The sequence below is a fragment of the Giardia intestinalis genome, chromosome 2 (assembly GCF_000002435.2).
Source record: "Giardia intestinalis strain WB C6 chromosome 2, whole genome shotgun sequence".
In the NCBI taxonomy this organism is placed as follows: domain Eukaryota; phylum Fornicata; order Diplomonadida; family Hexamitidae; genus Giardia; species Giardia duodenalis.
In genome coordinates this window covers 494174-508871 of record NC_051857.1, presented here as the reverse complement: position 1 = coordinate 508871, position 14698 = coordinate 494174, and the positions used below count along the sequence as shown (strand labels likewise).

Here is a 14698-nt window from a genome sequence, read left to right as displayed (position 1 = left end):
AGCGCAGTAAACTTCTAGTCATTCTGACAATGACTTTACTCCTCGGTAAGGATACTAATGCAGGTTTGTAAGGCACTGGTTTCTACGGTTCGCCCTAGAATGACTGTGGCGAGATCTAGGGCTGTTTGATTGTTCTTATTTGTGAGCTGGGCTTCGTATGGAGCCAGCAATGTAACACAGTCAGGATGCTCCCACCGGACGGCCTTGAAGAGTGCACTCTCCCCGAGCACATCAGTCTGTTGTGCTTCTTTTTCAAGAAGCAGCTTCACACATTGAGCGTGCCCCTGGTCAGCAGCCAACATCAGAGCTGTCCTGCCATCATATGCCTTCATTCCAACAATAGACTGAAAGCCGGCAGCCTCCCTGTCACCACTTAATGCATCGAGACACAGAATGGCCCCAACACACTCCGCATGTCCTCCGTAGGCCGTGGCCATCAGGATAGTCCAGCCGTCCGGGTCCCTATGGGCCCCTTCCTTATCAAATAGGAGCTCTATGCATTCCTTGTGACCCTGCTTGGCTGCCATGAAGATGGCCGTGCGCTCGTCTCCATTGTGGATGCCTGCTTCCTGTAGTAAAAGCTCGACGCACTTTACATGCCCCGCCTTGGCTGCAAACATAAGAGCCGTCCAGCCACAACATGTTTGCATTCCCGCCTCCTCCATGTGCTCCTTGACGCCATTCACCTCTCCCAGAACAGCAGACACCATAAGCCTTGTCATTCCTCCAACTCCAATTTCGTTCCTGAGAAGATTAACAGTGCTTAGATTGCAGGCCTCCGCGGCGCGAATCAGCGCCGTTCGCCCCGCACGATCTTGGTAAACCTTGCACCTCTTAATAAGCAACTGCACACATGCGTCATGTCCTGCTTCTGCTGCAAGCATCAGAGCAGAGTTTCCATCTTCATCACAACGGGACGATTCTGTTAACAGGAGCTTTAGCGATTCGACATCGCCCTTGCAGGCAGTAACCATAAGGGCTGTGACACAGTCTGGCCCAGTAATGCCTTGCTCACACAAGAGAAGCTTAATGCAGTCAAAGTGATGATTTTTGGCCGCAAGCAAGAGAGCCGTGTCATTTCCATACACGTAGCCTAACTGGTCCATGTTGGCAAGCACACCGGAAAGATCCCCGTTCTCAGCATTTTCCATTAATCGAGTTTTAAAGTTAACCCGATCTCCGTGCCTCTTCCATGTGCTGACGATTATGGTATCTGTGTGCTCTGCAATATACTGCGTCAAATGCCACACCATTTCGTGATCCTTCTTCATAATCGAATAATTAAGAAGGGCCTCAATGAGCTGACAGCTAATGCCTCTTTTCTCCATATATGGCACAAGAACAGAGGCCCAGAGCTCCTCAGACGTTGCAGCAGGGGGCACCGTGAGGTCGACTAAAATGGGAACCTTCCATGCACAATCTGGTCTCATCATATTAAGGGCCCAGCAAAACGCATTGATGCAGTTGTCTTGATGGGCACGCTTTGCCTCTGGCTCAGTGACAGTTAGCGAGAGTTTCTTGTCGAGTAGCTGATTGTAAGCAATGAGAAGACTGGCATAGCATTCCGCAGTTTGCCCTGAAACCAGCACATAGATCATATTAATGAAGTAGGACGATTCCATTGATCTGCAAAGATATAATAGACGCGGGACAACTTTGATAGCTCCATTATCTACTGCAAACCTCAGGGGAGACGCTCCGTTGCTACAAATCAGGCCAGATTCATAATCCAGAAGCAGGTCGGCACAGTGCCCATGTCTATACTTCAGAGCGAGCTCCAAAGCAGTTTCTCCCAAAGAAGAACGCATTTGCGCCTCGTGATGCATTAGGATCGCCACGCATCTTCCACGACCGAGCTTGGCAGCAAGCATTAGGGCCGTCAGCCCATCCTTTCGCTGAAGTTGGGCCTCTCGAGCAGCTAGTAGGTTGACTATGTGAACGAATCCGTTCTGCACAGCATACATAAGAGCAGTTTCACCATAATAATTCTGCTTTCTTGCCTCACAAAGTAAGAGTTGCGTAGCCGCTAGACACCCGTTCTGAGCCGCATACATTAGCGCTGTCTCTCCTTTGGCCGTTACTATCCCGACTTCTGCCAATAAGAGCTTTATACACTCTGTGTTTCCTTCCCTTGCAGCCATCATTAGAGCTGTTCCACTGGAAAATCCCATGTACATATAGCCAAAGTCCCGATTGATGGACGCTTCTATTGCAGGTATATCACCACACTCGGCTGCCTGCATGAGGTCTGTGTAAATATAGGTCGGGGTTCCGGATCTGCTCGGTAGTGTAACAAAGAGATTCTTTAGGAGAATGCGCTCGCTGAAAATCTGAATGTACGGAGTATAGCATGGACTGAGGATGTCTTTTAGAATATCCGAAGGACTGGCATCAAAGCTTCTAATATATGTTCGTATAGCTGCCACATCGTTCAACCGCAACGCCTGCAGTAATAACTTGTGATCTTCAAGCCTATGTGCCTCTAAGCGCAAAAAAGCCTCCTGAACGGACGGGAGCTTGCATATGATTGTGGCAGAAGGCCTCTCCGAGGGATCTTCTGAGACACACTGCTTGATCAGGGTGATAAGCTCCTTTGAATAAGGTGTGTCCAAGCCGTCGTCCAAGAGTGTTTTAAGAAGAGACCGTGGAGGATGACAGAACCCATGGTAGTCGACGGAAGAAGACAAGGAAGTCGTAGAAACCCTCTTGGCATCTTCGTCATCCGTACTATTATTATGCTCTTCACTCAGATCGTCCATCTTGACTCTGAGTGGCCGGTCATCATTGGGCAGTATAATAACAGCAGGAATTGTGCTGTCGTTCTTCACCAGCTCCGTCGAAGGATCGGAGGTGTTGTCTCTGTAAAGCGCTAGAGACACCATATCCAGTAACAATATGCCCAGAGACCAAATGTCACACTTAGTACTCAATTGACACAAACTACCATACCTGGAAAAGGCCCGACGCAGCTCTGGGGCCATATACCAACGTGCATTTTCCGATTCGATACCGATTATCCGTGCATACTCCGCGGGCGGGATGGGCCGAAACAGAAGTTGTCTGATAGAATACGCTGTGAGCTTGTACTCTGCGTCACTATAAACCATTAATGAGTCCGGGGACAGACCAAGATGAAGAAGAAAGCCAGCCTTCTTTCCTGGCAGTGGAAGAGGGCTATGAAGATAGGCAAGCCCAGCAGCAATGTGTGCTACCACGTTCCAAATCTCTGCTTCAGGAAAAATTAGACCATGCTTAAAGTGAGAGTCGATCTTTTTCCGAAGAGAACCACGGCCAAAGAACTCCGTCTCAATGGTAAGTTTAGCTTCTCGCATGCTGTGAGTAACGTCTACATAACTGGCCAAATAGGGATTGGTGATATTCAAGCAGTCACGCATAGCATGCGCAATCTTTATCTGTACCTCTGGCGGATGCTGATGAAGAGGAACTACGAGGATCGTAGTCATAAGCCCAAGTCCCTTTTTTCTAACAAGTCCTGTACCAACAAGCCCTACCTCATCACGGTGATGTGCGTCGTCACTAAATGGCGTCTGCCGTGGAGTGGTAGCTGCTTGATTATCCCACATTGTCGCTAAAACAGATCAGAAACAGGTTTCTTATTTTTGGTAATGTAAAAGAAGACTCGTTAAGTCGGAAAGCACGAGACGCTTTAAACTGTGTGCAAAAATGTGTGGGGATGTACACCGGCTATAGCAGCCCAGATCGCTTAACATTTGTTTTTCAAATCTCCAAGGGCTCAAGAGTCTGATCATCTTGACAGAGAGCACCCATGCAAGCGCCAGAGAAGATTCGTATGCCCACGATCGCCAGAGCAGCATGCATCTACACTAAGGAAAACGTCTACTTTAGTACGGCGGCACGACAGTCTGATGTGGTTCTTCACGACGAAAAAGGCGTCATATCCAATTGGATATCCTCAGAGATAATTGGTACATACAGAGGAGCGGACAGATTCCGTCTGAAATTCTCTTTCAGCCAACCTCTTTCTCAGGTAAAGACCATACCTCTTGATCGCATCCCGGCACGCCAGATAGACGTCAACGTTGATGACTATGTCTCAGTGAAGGATCTAGATACTGGAGCAAGCTACTGCTCTATTGAGGACCTAAGGGAGTGGGTTCGGACCCCTGGTCGTCCCTCCATGGGCCTTCTTGTCTCCTTCAGGCTACGCCCGGGGACATTGGTGCGATTTAGAATGAACACGTACGTAGTAGATGGCGTGGATAAGTGTGCACTCAACATACTTGGGCCGCTTTGCTAACCCGAGGACGTGCCGAGCACAAAGTAAATGCCTGGGTCGTACATAAGAGGACAATTGGGCAGTGTTGCAAGTGTAGCGGGGACGCTGTGAAAGACAAAACTGAGAGTTTATGTGATGCAAGAGGTCAGCTACGCGTCCAGCTTCCGCTTGATCTTTTCATATGCGCTATAAAGCATATGATACGTATCAACACAATTCTGTGCCCATTTAGATGTCAGATCCCCGGGGTATTTGCCTGTTTTGACTTTGTAAGCATTAACATCAGCGTGTACGGTCTCGTATTGCTCCTTCAGTTCAAAGAGACACTTCTGTACCTCTCGTTTGAACTGCTTTAGACGCGCCTGATCCGTAGGCACTGGCCGTTGCAAGAACTTATTCGCTTCTTCAACAGTTGCACGAACCTGTGCAACCTTAGAAAGAATAAGGGCTTCGGATTCAGCCGAACCCAACTTTCCAGATCCTGCAGTCGTAGGATTACGCTTCTCACGTCCTGTGGACTTGCTCGGCTTATCATCGTCGTCGTCATCCGGAAGAAACACCTTAAGAGTTTTGTATTCAACATAGAGGGGACGGAGGGCCTCCTTCTCTGTCCTACTGGGCTCTCTATTAAACCGCTTCTCAAACTGGACATTGAATTCTTTCAGAACAGATTTGAGAATTGCGCGATTGTCTCGGATAAGTTGGAGATTGAGCCCTGATCCAGAGGGTGTACTGGCCACGGGAGTGGATCCAGGAGTAGTGAGTATTGACGACAGAACCTTCTTCTTGTCGGAAACCGCAGGTTGCCCCGTCTGCACGTTGACTGGGATAACATTCTGCTCCTTGCGGGCGCGAAGAACCGCCTGCTGGCAACGATACAGGTGCATCTCTGTCAATGGAAGCACATCTCGTGGAGTTATCAAGGACCTGGCCATCCGTCTTCCCTTCCAACCCTGAACGTGCGCGCAGATGACCCCTTTGGCCCAACTTCCCAGAATAGGATCTGTAGGAGAGAGCTTCTTTCGGTCAACTGGACTCAGTTTATATGGATACTGGAACACAATACTGGCGTTAAGGGCCTCTAACTTCTCAGGTTGATGATGATTGATATCAAAACTAAGTCTAAAAGGATGCTTTTTGAATCTAGATATGGTGTCGTCTATGAGGTTTATGACGTACGGAGAAAGAGCAGCAGGAGCAGCAGCGGCAGATGCGCTCTTAACGTTCTGCATAGAGGGCTCGATGGTCGAATAGGCTAAAAGAGGCGCTTGCCGAGTGCTAAAGTCTGTTATGCTGGCTGTTATCGTGGACAGAATCTTATCGAAAATGGGTGTACGGATGAAGTCCGAGGAGAGAGACATTTTTGGCAAAAAATTTGTTTGTGGTTGATGGGCAAGCTTTTTAATTTAATATGAGCCCCCATCACCTAGTCATCTCTTAGTATGCTGATTACACCTGCCGTTAAGCTGTCACTCATCTGGTCGACTTGACAATTGGCAACTTGACATGTGAACTAGGTGCACACTGAGCTGTTAAAATTCATTTAAATTCCAAGTCAGGAGTACATATGGCCATGGAGCCTATAAAGGTACGCATCTAATCAGCTTCATTTGATATTGGTTATATAATTGTAGTGTGTTTACGCTGTCTTAATTAATTGGTGGTGTACTCGCTCATCCTAATGCAAATCCAGACTTGGGACCTTATCTCTAGCGCATAATCATACTTTACTCTGTCAGTAACGAAATACCAGTGTGAATGCTGGTTACTTTAACGTTCAGTAGCCGTTGTTAGTGCATGTCGGCACATCAGACGACCCCGCCTCTCCCAGGGAAGGCCGGCGCCGCCCAGCAGGTCGGCGGCCCAATGTTCGGCAGATTTTTGCTCGCGATCGTCATCCTTCAGCTGGCACGGACAGCCTGCACCCAAGAAGCTGACGATGGAAAGTGTAAAACGTGTGGCGTCACCATCGGCCAAGAACAATACTGCTCCGAGTGCAACGGAGCAAACTACGCCCCCGTGAACGGTGCTTGTGAGGACGTGGAGACGCAGGCGGATAAAAAAGCTCTTTGCAAAGCACACGCCAGCGGGGCTTGTACGACGTGCGGAGGCAACTCATTCATGTACAAGGACGGCTGTTATTCCAGCGGAGAAGGCCTTCCTGGACACAGCCTGTGCTTAAGTTCCGACGGAGATGGCGTATGCACCGAGGCGGCCCCGGGGTACTTCCTCAACCCGCTGAGGGCGAATACCAAGGACTCTGTGGTATCGTGCTCGGACACGACCGGGTTCACCGACAGCGGCAAAACGTACAGGGGGGTGCAGTACTGCGAGAGATGCGACGGGGCGGCGCTGACAGACGCTGCCGGCGGAGACGCCAAGTGCACCAGGTGCGGCCAGGATAAGTACCTCAAGGATAATACGTGTGTGGATAAAGCCCAGTGCGATTCTGGTAGCACTAATAAGTTCGTTGCAGTTGATGATTCTGAGAATGGCAACAAATGTGTTTCTTGCAGCGATAACCTCAATGGTGGCGTTGCCAATTGCGACACCTGCAGCTACGATGAGCAATCTAAGAAGATCAAGTGTACAAAATGCACCGATAACAACTACCTGAAAACCACAAGCGAAGGCACGTCGTGCGTACAAAAAGACCAATGCAAAGACGGCTTCTTCCCCAAGGATGACAGCAGTGCAGGAAATAAATGCCTCCCTTGTAATGACAGCACCGACGGAATTGCCAATTGCGCCACGTGTGCTCTGGTTAGTGGCCGATCAGGGGCTGCCCTCGTTACATGCTCCGCCTGCACGGATGGATACAAGCCTAGTGCCGACAAAACTACGTGCGAGGCGGTAAGCAACTGCAAGACCCCCGGATGCAAGGCGTGCAGCAACGAAGGAAAGGAGAACGAGGTCTGCACAGACTGTGATAGTAGCACATATCTCACGCCGACAAGCCAGTGCATAGACAGCTGCGCTAAGATTGGAAACTACTATGGAGCTACCGAAGGAGCAAAGAAAATCTGTAAAGAGTGCACTGCGGCTAACTGCAAGACTTGCGATGGGCAAGGGCAGTGCCAAGCATGCAGCGACGGATTCTATAAAAACGGCGACGCATGCTCTCCGTGCCACGAAAGCTGCAAGACATGCAGCGCAGGCACTGCCAGCGACTGCACCGAGTGTCCCACCGGAAAAGCACTCAGGTACGGGGACGACGGTACTAAGGGCACGTGCGGAGCTGGATGCGCAACGGGCACAGGAGCAGGAGCATGCAAGACGTGTGGGCTCACTATCGATGGTGCTAGCTACTGCTCTGAGTGCGCCACAGCGACAGAGTATCCTCAAAATGGCGTCTGTAGCTCAACAACTGTCCGTGCTGCAGCCACTTGTAAGGCTGGAAGCGTTGCCAAGGGTATGTGTAATTCATGCACCAACGGATTTCTTCGTATGAACGGGGGCTGCTACGAGACGACTAAGTTCCCTGGAAAGAACGTCTGTGAGGAGGCAGCACCGGCCGGCGATACCTGTCAGACTCCGGCCGACGGGTACAAACTGAATAACGGCGCGCTCATCACTTGCTCGGCCGGATGTAAGACGTGCACCAGCCAGGACCAGTGCGACACGTGCAAGGCTGGATATGCTAAGACTGGCGGTAACACTAAGAAGTGCGTTCCCTGCGCCACTGGGTGCTCCGAGTGCAATGCGGACGACGCCACCAAGTGCACGGTGTGCGCTGCAGGGTACTACCTGTCCAAAGAAAAGTGCATAGCATGCGACAAGAGCGACGGCGGATCCATCACCGGCGTCGCCAACTGCGCCAACTGCGCTCCCCCAACCAACAATAAAGGGCCTGTCCTCTGCTACCTCATACAGAACACCAACAGGAGCGGGCTCTCCACGGGGGCCATCGCGGGGATCTCCGTCGCTGTGGTCGCTGTCGTGGGGGGCCTCGTGGGCTTCCTCTGCTGGTGGTTCCTCTGCAGGGGGAAGGCGTGACTTAGGTAGTAAATGCGTCACTAGTGGTGCAGCTGCCTGACAAGCGGGTGCGCCTCGTATACTTCGCCAGCCAGCCTGCAACCGGGAGCAGGGGTGGCCGCTCCCCTGCCCCCGAGCGTGCTCTGCACAGTGCCGTTGATACCGTCATGGCCGGGGACGGTGCACTCGATATCCTGTGCCCGCCGACGAGCTGCATCGATGCGAGGAGGGGTGCTTGATGTGGGCAGTTTTGGTACTGTCCATGTGATAGGTAGTTATCCAAGGCTCAGAGTGGGAAGCTCACGGAGGCCACTGGGTCGTGCTGGCCACCATTTCCAGACGCTCACACCTAGATGCCATTAGGCACTACCAGGTGCTCAGAGACGCCTGATCTGTCTTCATCGTCATGGACCGCTGGGATCGGTGCCTCAAGATGCGATTACCGATTGTGCAAGAACCGACAACCCTATCGATGCAATGCTCTCCATCATGGAGCAGATTGCCATCATCCTCGCCTACCTTCACGACCCCGACAAGGTCGATGCCAGCAGAGATGGCAGGCTCAGCTCTTGCGGACTTCGGGCTCTGAAGGATGTCCTGCACAATGGGAGTGCCATTTTGGGAACCAAGCATACATGGCCCCCAAGACCCACCTCAGGGGCGAGACCGGTCCTGCGTCCGACGTCGGGTCTTCGGTGCTATTGCCTACGAGCTCTCCGCTTTCAAATGCCTGATCTCCTGGGAGCAGCACCTGAGGAATGTCTTCGTCGACGGGTGAAGGCTCAGCCTGAGTGCAGTTGAAGATGACCTCATAAGGAGTATCCTCAAGAAAGTGCTTGTTCTAGACCACACTCAAAGATCAACAGCCAGGGAGCTCGTCAGACTACTCCAGGCACCCATCACCTCTCCTAACGAACGTAGTACTGGAACGGTGTTGAATGAAGGACACAAGTCACTGGGCTGCACTCTGCACAGTACCAACCCCGCAGTCGATCATCCTGAGAACCGCCTCACTAGCACCACTGAAGCTATTATTGTAGATATTCTACACCCTAGTAAACAGCACATTCGGTGAAATGCCTGTCTCACTGTAAAATTGCTGAAGCATTCTCCGGGACAGTGTCTTTATGGACCTGTATCAACCTACACTGGTGACGCTACAAGCAGCCTTCTGCAGCCATCAATTGCTACTATGTTCTGTTAAGCCATCTTTGCCCCTCAGTTTGGCAGTGTACATATAAGTATTTGCGCAACAGTGGAAAGCACCTGGGCCATATCGATGAGTTATCGCTGCGAGATAGAGTACATCATCGCATGCACGAGCTTTCGTAGGGTGTATTGTTTAGAAGTAATCAACGGGGTTTAGCGTCCTGCATCGTCAATGCGCATCCATAACTCACGTCTGGCTACTGCTAAAACCGGAACTTTCCTCCGGATATCATGAAGTCTTTATGTGGCTCCAGCCATTTACTCGGGTCTGAGGCTCAGCTTCCCACGAAAGCGGGTCCGGTCTCTGATGACGAGAGTCACAGCGGGTATTAGGCCTATTCCTGTTGCAATTGAATAAAACAGCGGGGTACCAAAGGACCGCTCGGTTGGCTTTCCAGCGCTGTCTGTCTCCTTCATCACGTCACTTATCCGGCCGGCAATCGGCGGGAGAGCAAACTGCCAGAGATTGAGCAGGCTCTCGTCGATGGCGTATGCGATGCTGAGCTGGTCATACGGCACCACGCTGCTGAGCAAACTCTTGGTGAACGCTGCACTCCCACCGTCCACAAACCCTATCATTGCCATTGGAATCATATTGTACCAGTCAGGGAGGAAGATAGTTAGTACAAAGCCTGCAATGGCCATGATATACCCTAGGAGGGTTAGAAGTGGCCTCTGTCCGATAGCTCCAACCAGCAAACCGCTAACCGGCCCTCCGACAACGCTCATGACTGATCGGACTATGCCAAAATATTCCACGGTTTCCTCTGAAATGCCATTCTTGTTTGCAGAGAGATAACTCAGTATCAGCGTCTGGCAACCGTATGCACACCCCAGGAGAAGTGAAAAAGCTAAATTTGGCGGCCAGTAGTCCATAGGAAGCATAAATGCATGCTTCAATTTGTATAGGAAGGGTATGCGATTGCTCTTGCTGGGGAGTGTGGGCAAAATCTTTTTATCCATATAGACAGGAAGCTCCGGTCTAAACGCCAGCGACTGGTCTTCGCGCTCTTGGTTGATCTTTTTGATGGCTTTGTCAATGCGCAACAGAGGTAGTCCGCATGCAAGATAAATACCGAAGGAGATTACACACACGACAACATTGAGCCAGTAGGCCAATTTGATTTTATTTTCAAACTCGAGAAATAATGGATCTTGTCTATTTATGGGATGCTGAATTTTGTGGATGTCAATCTTTGAAAATAGGGGCGGGATAAACCCAAATCCCAATAGATTCGCTGAGGTTGAGATGCTCATACAGACCCCAAAGCCCAGAGATTCCAATCTAGAAGGCATATACTTTGCAATGAGCGCAGATTGTACGAGCCATGAAGGCTCGGATAGCAAACCAAAGACAATACGCATGATCAGCAGAGCCACATAGTTGTGTTGAATGAAGGGCATTATGATAGTTGTTACTATGAACCAGATATGGCAAAAAATGCCGACATTCATGGGCCCATAGCGGTTTATGAAGGGCGCAATGACAAGGGCCATGAAGAGAGACGGGCAGAATATCACCGATGAGAGCCAGCCAATAAGCTCATCATTTATGTTTTCGTAGTACTTTGTCAAGTAAACACTCAAAGGCGCTATGGAGTCATTAACATACATGGAGGAAAATGCAGCGAATATGCTGTTGATGAATATGAGAGCTATCTCACAGGTTGTGGGCTCTACCCCCATCATCTCCACTTTTGGCCGGGGAGGAGCATACACCCTGTTATTGTAAAGGTGAGGCATCGCAATAGAGCCGCGTTGGTATGATCGAGACCTGCGCGTTTTGGAGAGAGAGTCCACAACCATGCGGTTTGAAACAGGCTCTATACGTTGAAAGCGCGGTATTCGCTGGCGCTTCAGATGATGGGGGGAAACCACCATAGTGCCTTTTTAACCTTTGAGATGCCGGAGAATTGTTATTGGAAAGAGAAAGGGATGCGAGTCGTTAACTGGAATCGTTATCTATGTGCATAGTGGTCCATAATGGTCCCACTAGCGTGCATACGCCGATCCCACCATGGGAGCTGATGGCGTTTGTGATAAATTTCTTCCTGCCTTTATCACATTATTTCCGGTTTTGATGAGTAGTAGGTCGTCTTCTCCTCCTGGACGCAGTAATACGACAGCAAGAACACATGGCAAGCCACACAAGCAGAAAAAGAAGCGGCGAGCAACGTCTGGCACCAAATTGCGGGCCTCGCCGTCCCTACCAGGTTCCATGATAGTGAGCAGTGTGCGCTTGCAGCCTTCCAGGCCAAGAGCTGATGGAGCAGCACACATGACTCAGGCTGCGGCCAACAGGGAAATACCGTCAATCTCTCGATCACCTATGATTGTGAAGCCTGTAGGGCAGGAGCTTAAACAAGCACCTTCTCCAAAGCTTCAGAAGCTTCTTCCTGTCTTAGAAAGTACCGTTCCTTTCTTTGGAGAGTATGTCTATGGATTGAGCTCTGTTGTACACTACACCAGAAACTTTATGGCTCTGGATCCAGCTCCAAAGGCCACTGATCCCCTAATAAAAGCTAGACTGATAAATGCATCGATTGTTAAGCGAATTCGTTGTACTCAGAAGGTTTCTATTTCCTTGGAGGACGGATACGACGATACGTCTGATGAAGACCCTCCAACCTCCTTAACAAGCAGCACTGCCGAGATTCCCGATCTTCCATTGCTTAAAAACCCACTGAAGTCCTCAAAACCATCGAAGTCCTCAAATTCACAAGAAACAGGGAGCAAGGCCGACAAAACAGTACGGGCACAGCATTCTTTCAGCATGTTTATGGTGCCTAGCACTGATAATGCTATTATGGCCCGGTATGGATCCCTTGTCATCTCCACTCTCAAGCAGTTTGAAAAGAGGCTATCATACATTACGGTCCGCCTGGCGAGCGATTCGTCAGGCCCCAGTCACCCCCGGAACATCGTTATCTTCAAGGGAGGATACGTGGACTTCAAAAAATACTTTCTAGACAAAGGCTGGGTAGTTAACCCCGACAAGGACACCCCAACAGACTTTAATATCAAGTTTGCCATTAAAGTAGCAGATATTGATCGCACAAGGTTGCATCCGTGGCAGTACACAAACCATTTCACTAACTCACAAGTGCTAACCACGAAGAGCGGCCTGACCAAGACCCTGTCCCCTAACAACTTTGATATAGACATAACCAGGTTCTTCCCACAATCGTATCGGGTAGTCAATGCATCCGACGCCAATAGCCAAGCGCAATTGCAATTAATGAGCGCCAATGATGAGACGCTAGACTTCCTCGAGGACTTTCTGAATACTGAGGTAGTAAAGATTTGCTTCAACTGGGTGCGCGACCCCAAGATCTGTGATTCCATGATCGACTGGGAGAGCTCCACTGCCGAAACAAACGAGCGAACAGAACTAACCCCTTCTAGTTGCTTTAAGTACAGTATACACCAGCTACAGATCTCCTATAGACACCTCTTGTATCTGACGTCTACCATTCTTCACCATGACTTAGAGTTGGATAAGAAGACGCGCTTTGTTGTGCCTCCCGTAACGCAGTATGAAATGGGCATTATACTCCCCAGGCTGCCGCGTCAGTACAAGCTTCCGGACTTCTATGGCGCCATATCTCCTCAGAGCTTGTTTTCCTCCGATGGAGAAGCAGGGTCTGGGCCCAAAGGTAGACCCAGACCGGGAACACTGTTTCCCGCTACCACTGCAGGTCCTGTTGCTAATGGCTCAGAATCCATCGCTGCTCCTGCTCCAGATTCCTTCAGTTCGCGGAGAAAGGAACAGTTCAGCCATCCATATTCTGCAGCTACTGACGAAATACATGCTAATGCGGCAACTGCCCAGGAATACCACCACATGGTGCGCGCGCTTGGAGTGTATCTGCAGCACGCACCTCAAGTGTCGATCAGAAGCTCCATGCAGAATATCTTTATCGGAAAGCCTGGGGCAAAGTCAAGGGGTCGCGGTATCTTCTGCTCTAACGACATCCTCAAGCTCTTAGTCCTGGACGAGCACGGCGGAACAGACAGTGAGTTTGAGCTTCCAGACGAAGCGGCTGTCAACAGCTCTGATCGTTACATAATACAGCGGTACTTGGAAACACCCCTTCTACTGGGCGGGTACAAGTTTGACATCCGTCAGTGGGTGTTCGTCAGCTCTATCAACCCGCTGATAATATTTCAGTGGACGAGCCCGTACTTAAGGTTTTGCTCGTCAAAGTACAGCTTAGATGAACACGATTTGAAGAACCCGTATATCCACCTCAGCAACAACAGCGTTCAAAAGTGCTCGGAGCAGTTTGGTAAGGACGACGAGTTCCTCGGTAAGGGAAACATGTGGGACTGGACGAGTTTTTCCGACTATCTGGATAAAATGATTGGTGACAAGCCATGGTTGGACCTCCTCCTAGAAAGGGATCCTCAGTATTTCTGTTACCATCAAACAGAAGACTTTAAGATAAGAGCACCACCAACAAGCACAGAGGGTACCGAAATGGTAGATATTTTGCGTGCGCAAAATCAATCTAAATCCAGATACCAATCTAAATCCCAATCCAAATTAATAGTAACAGAAAATAAAAATAAAAATAACGATGAGGATGCAGAGACTGTGGAGACGGACAAAAGAAAAGCTAAATCACGTCCATATAAGCAGAAGTATGAGACCAGCGAGCACGCCAAGCTCTACGGACCTGACCTCTACGGCAACCAATCGCGCATCAAAGCGGAGGATTACAAGCACTCGCAGTACACTGACAAGGCCGTGTTCAACACAATAGCTGACCGCATTCTCTACGACATGGCGCGAATAATAATAACCACCGTGCAGGCGGCACGATTCGAGCTCACCTCAGCGGATAACAACTTTGAACTGCTTGGGTATGACTTCATCATTGACAGCGCCCTGCAGGTATGGCTGGTAGAAATTAATGCATCGCCAACCCTAGAACACAGTACAGAGGTGGTAACAAAGCTTATCGATAAGATGTCTCGTGGGCTTGTTAATATAATTGTTGATAGTTGTCTTGGAACAAAGATAAAGACAAAGAAGAAGATTGTCATGCCAAAGATCAGCAACGCAAGTGCTGTCTTCGGCTCTGGCAATGGCGCATCTGCTCTCGAAGACTGGAAACTCATCTATTGTGAAAAGCAGAAGCTTAGTCAGTACTCTGCAGATATCACAGCATTTGGGAAGGAGATATCCATTCCAGGAGTCATTGTGCGCGATCCTCCGCAAGATAAGGGAGAGGCGCAATGAGCTTGTACCGA

The 14698-nt window shown here is 49.9% G+C and overlaps 6 protein-coding genes across 6 annotated transcripts; 3 read left to right on the top strand and 3 right to left on the bottom strand.

The window, feature by feature from the left end:
* Positions 1–35: 35 nt before the first annotated feature.
* Positions 36–3584, bottom strand: GL50803_0017299 (Kinase, NEK; the record flags this gene model as incomplete). The annotated part of the gene is made up of 1 exon (XM_001708106.1): positions 36–3584. One exon carries the CDS (start codon positions 3582–3584, stop codon positions 36–38), a length of 3549 nt encoding a protein of 1182 aa, XP_001708158.1.
* Positions 3585–3787: 203 nt separating this feature from the next.
* Positions 3788–4279, top strand: GL50803_0010791 (uncharacterized protein; the record flags this gene model as incomplete). Its single annotated transcript, XM_001708109.1, has 1 exon — positions 3788–4279. One exon carries the CDS (start codon positions 3788–3790, stop codon positions 4277–4279), a length of 492 nt encoding a protein of 163 aa, XP_001708161.1.
* Positions 4280–4407: 128 nt separating this feature from the next.
* GL50803_0017298 (uncharacterized protein) lies at positions 4408–5619 on the bottom strand (the record flags this gene model as incomplete). The annotated part of the gene is made up of 1 exon (XM_001708110.1): positions 4408–5619. The coding sequence occupies one exon, from the start codon at positions 5617–5619 to the stop codon at positions 4408–4410; it is 1212 nt and encodes a 403-aa protein (XP_001708162.1).
* A 505-nt stretch (positions 5620–6124) lies between these two features.
* On the top strand, positions 6125–8254 carry GL50803_00113450 (VSP with INR; the record flags this gene model as incomplete). Its single annotated transcript, XM_001708112.2, has 1 exon — positions 6125–8254. One exon carries the CDS (start codon positions 6125–6127, stop codon positions 8252–8254), a length of 2130 nt encoding a protein of 709 aa, XP_001708164.2.
* A 1446-nt stretch (positions 8255–9700) lies between these two features.
* On the bottom strand, positions 9701–11323 carry GL50803_0017296 (Major facilitator superfamily transporter; the record flags this gene model as incomplete). The annotated part of the gene is made up of 1 exon (XM_001708116.1): positions 9701–11323. The coding sequence occupies one exon, from the start codon at positions 11321–11323 to the stop codon at positions 9701–9703; it is 1623 nt and encodes a 540-aa protein (XP_001708168.1).
* A 199-nt stretch (positions 11324–11522) lies between these two features.
* Positions 11523–14687, top strand: GL50803_0010801 (Tubulin tyrosine ligase-like 6; the record flags this gene model as incomplete). The annotated part of the gene is made up of 1 exon (XM_001708117.2): positions 11523–14687. One exon carries the CDS (start codon positions 11523–11525, stop codon positions 14685–14687), a length of 3165 nt encoding a protein of 1054 aa, XP_001708169.2.
* Between the last annotated feature and the right edge of the window lie 11 nt (positions 14688–14698).